This window comes from Lathyrus oleraceus, chromosome 6 (genome assembly GCF_024323335.1).
Source record: "Lathyrus oleraceus cultivar Zhongwan6 chromosome 6, CAAS_Psat_ZW6_1.0, whole genome shotgun sequence".
Lineage (NCBI taxonomy): Eukaryota > Viridiplantae > Streptophyta > Magnoliopsida > Fabales > Fabaceae > Lathyrus > Lathyrus oleraceus.
Genome location: NC_066584.1, coordinates 152,549,540 through 152,552,881, shown reverse-complemented (window position 1 = coordinate 152,552,881; position 3,342 = coordinate 152,549,540). Strand labels below are relative to the sequence as shown.

General features: G+C 34.3%; 1 protein-coding gene across 1 annotated transcript; it reads left to right on the top strand.

Moving 5' to 3' along the window:
- The first annotated feature begins 506 nt into the window (after nt 1–506).
- LOC127094498 (uncharacterized) lies at nt 507–3,109 on the top strand. The gene is made up of 3 exons (XM_051033326.1): nt 507–1,457; nt 2,424–2,699; nt 2,996–3,109. Exons 1-3 carry the CDS (start codon nt 507–509, stop codon nt 3,107–3,109), a joined length of 1,341 nt encoding a protein of 446 aa, XP_050889283.1.
- The last annotated feature ends 233 nt before the right edge of the window (nt 3,110–3,342 follow it).

Sequence of the window (3,342 nt, the reverse complement as noted above, 5' to 3'; positions counted from 1 at the left end):
CTCTTTTTTTAGTTGAAAGGTTGTGACTGCCTTGTTAACGGTTTTTTGAGGAACAACCAATATAAACCTATTTTTTGTTGCTTTCCACGATATCTTCGATACTTCATGATGTGTGTGAAGAAGATCATTTGGTTGAACCTCTTATTGTAAGGTGTATAGATGGACTAATTCTATTGAAGATGGAATGTATAGTTAAGTTATTTGAACACAACTACCTTGCCCTTTGTTAAGATTAAGGGTTTTTAGTTCCAAAAGAAAAACTAACTTCTAGGCTCGAAGTGGTTGACTGGGGACTAACTCCTTAACTTCTCGGTGTTTGGGGATTTGAAACAATGCCCTACATCATAGTAAAGTTTTATTTGAAAGCATACCGTAGAAATTCTGGGTATTTTATTTACATCATCCTCCCTCTGATCTTTGCTTAATCAAAAGTTTGATAAAGAAACTGAGGTGGATAAATACTGATATTGTTTTTTCTTCTCATTTTTGTGCGGTAATAAGAAAAAATGAGTGAATATGAAGGGATTAATTCAAAAATGACATCCGCTACTTTATTCGGAAAGCTTCAAGAATATGAGACGGAACTTGGACTATTGGAGAAACATGAGGTCCAAGAGAAGAAATCCAAGAGCATTTCCTTAAAAGTTGATTCCAAAGTTGTGAAGAAAGAAGACAATCCCGAAGAGGACGAAAACTTTATGCTTCTTGTAAAAAGACTAGGAAAATATTTTGGTGCAAAAAATAATATTGGAAACTCTAGTTACACAAGAAGAAAGAAGTTCTCAAAGAACAAAGAAAGAGAAGTATCAACATCCAATGAAGACATTACATGCTATGAATGTGGAAAACAAGGCCACATCAAACCGGAATGTCCCAAACTCGTAAAGAATCGTGACAACAAAGGAAAGAAGGATTACAATAAGAAGGCCTACATTGCTTGGGATGACAATGAAATAAGTTCTTCATCGGATTCCGATAGTGATCAAAGCGCAAATCTAGCATTGATGGCATCACATCATTCCGACAATGAAGACGATGAGGTTAGTAGTAACTTTTCAATTTTTGATAATGATGCTCAAGGAGCAATTGATGAACTTTTAAGTGAATGCAAAATTCTATACAAAACAATTTCATCTCAAAATAATCAAATATCAACTTTGGAAGAAAATATTGAGAAAATGAAAAATAATCTCAAAGATGAAAAGGAAGAATTAATCAAGAATTTTGCATGCACTAAATGTGAGTCACTTGCTTTTCAAATAGTTCAATTGAAGAGAGTTATTGAAAGATATGAAAAAGGTCAAATCGGATTGGAACATGTTCTTAGTAGTCAAAGATACTCAAATGATAAAAGTGGTTTAGGTTATTCAAATTTTGCTAAACAAACTTCTAACAAGACCATTTTTGTAAAAGCTAAAGAACAAATTCCTTTAGATAAAAGTAACAAGCCTAAAGTGGTTCATCAATATAATAATAGGAAAAGGAACAAATCTTATTATAAAAAGAAATCTTATCCCCCTAGATATAAAAGCAACTTTGAGCCTACATGTTTCTATTGTTGTATTAAAGGTCATACTCCTAAGCATGTTATGTTAGAAACTTTAGTGTTGCTCAAGGCCATTATGTATGGGTTAAGAAAGGAACTAACTTTGAAGGACCCAAAGCAATTTGGGTATCTAATAAAACTTAACTCTTTTTTGTAGGTATGCTTGAAGACCTCCTCAAATCAATGGTATCTTGATAGTGGGTGTTCAAGGCACATGACGGGTGACTTAAACAAATTTTCACATCTAACGCTTAAGGCCAAAGGATATGTTACTTATGGTGACAACAACAAAGGAAGAATCCTTGGCGTAGGCATCATTGGTTCACCGCCTTCAACAACTATAGAAGATGTCCTATTTGTAGAAGGTCTAAAGCATAGTCTCCTTAGCATTAGCCAATTGTGTGACTGAGGTTTCAAAGTCAACTTCACTAAAGATGAATGTTTGATTGAAAATGAAGTTACTCATGAAGTTATGCTAAAAGGTAAAAGAGTTAATAATGTATTTCAAATCTCTTTAGATAACTTGTCTTTGAATGTTAGGTGTCTCTTGGCAAACAACAATGAATCATGGTTATGGCACAAGAGGTTTGCTCATATTCATATGGAGCACTTGAATAAATTGATCAAGCATGACTTAGTCATTGTATTGCCGAAGATCAAATTCATCAAAGATGGGTTGTGTGGTGCTTGTCAAAAAAGAAAGCAAACTAAGTCAACTTTCATTTCCAAGAATGTGGTGTCCACAACTAGGCCACTACAATTGTTGCACATGGATCTCTTTGGTCCATCGAGAACAAAAAGCTTCGGAGGTAACGTTTATGCATTAGTTATTGTTGATGATTTCTCTAGATATACTTGGACATTGTTTTTGGTGCAGAAAAGTGATGCCTTCAAAGCACTCAAGAAGTATGCCAAGCAAATTCAAAATGAGAAGTCTCTTTCAATTATCTCCATTAGAAGCGATCATGGTGGAGAATTCCAAAATGCCTCATTTGAAGAATTTTGTGAAGAATATGGAATCTCACACAACTTCTCCGCACCAAGAACTCCACAACAAAATGGTTTCGTAGAAAGGAAGAATAGATCATTAATAGAACTTGCAAGGACAATGCTAAGTGATTCAAATCTTCCTAATTATTTTTGGGCGGATGCGGTAAGCACGACATGTTTTGTGAGTAACCGTGTTAATATTCGGCCTATTCTCAAGAAAACCCCTTATGAACTTTTCAAAGGGAGAAAACCAAATATTTCTTTCTTTCATATTTTCGGGTGTAAGTGCTTTGTCCTCAACAACGACAAAGACAACCTTGGTTATCATTTTTGTGAATGAATGCTTATTATGTTTGTGAATGTATGACTGTTTTTTATCAAGTCTTTTCCCAACCTTTTTGCTAATGACAAAGGGGGAAAAGAATTGCTTGTTGTTTTTGTTTCTCTAACATTTTGTAGGAAATATACACATTTCCAAAGCTTTCCTCATATTCCAAAAGAAAGGGGGAGCACTTGCATAGGGGGAGATATCCTTGGATTAGAGAAACAAGTTTAGAATCAACTTTCAAGTAGTGAGTTGTCATCATCAAAAAGGGGGAGATTGTGAGGTCATGGCTTCTTGATGATTTTGATGATTACAACATCTCTCAACAATTCTCATGTGAAAAGATCAAAAAGCTGTCAAAGACTTGAAGTGAATTGAAGTGGAGTAAAAATTCAAGTGAAGTATATCATTTCAAAGGATCAAGTATCATCATTGGTATATCTAAAACTTTCACTAATATGATATACAAGTGTTCAAATAT

Excerpts from the sequence above, each read along its gene's own strand:
- LOC127094498 (XM_051033326.1), top strand. The coding sequence starts at position 507 with ATGAGTGAATATGAAGGGATTAATTCAAAAATGACATCCGCTACTTTA. Across the intron at positions 1,458-2,423 it reads AAAGTAACAAGCCTAAAGTG|AAAAGTGATGCCTTCAAAGC; the intron begins GTTCATCAATAT and ends TTTTTGGTGCAG. Across the intron at positions 2,700-2,995 it reads ATTATTTTTGGGCGGATGCG|GAAATATACACATTTCCAAA; the intron begins GTAAGCACGACA and ends AACATTTTGTAG.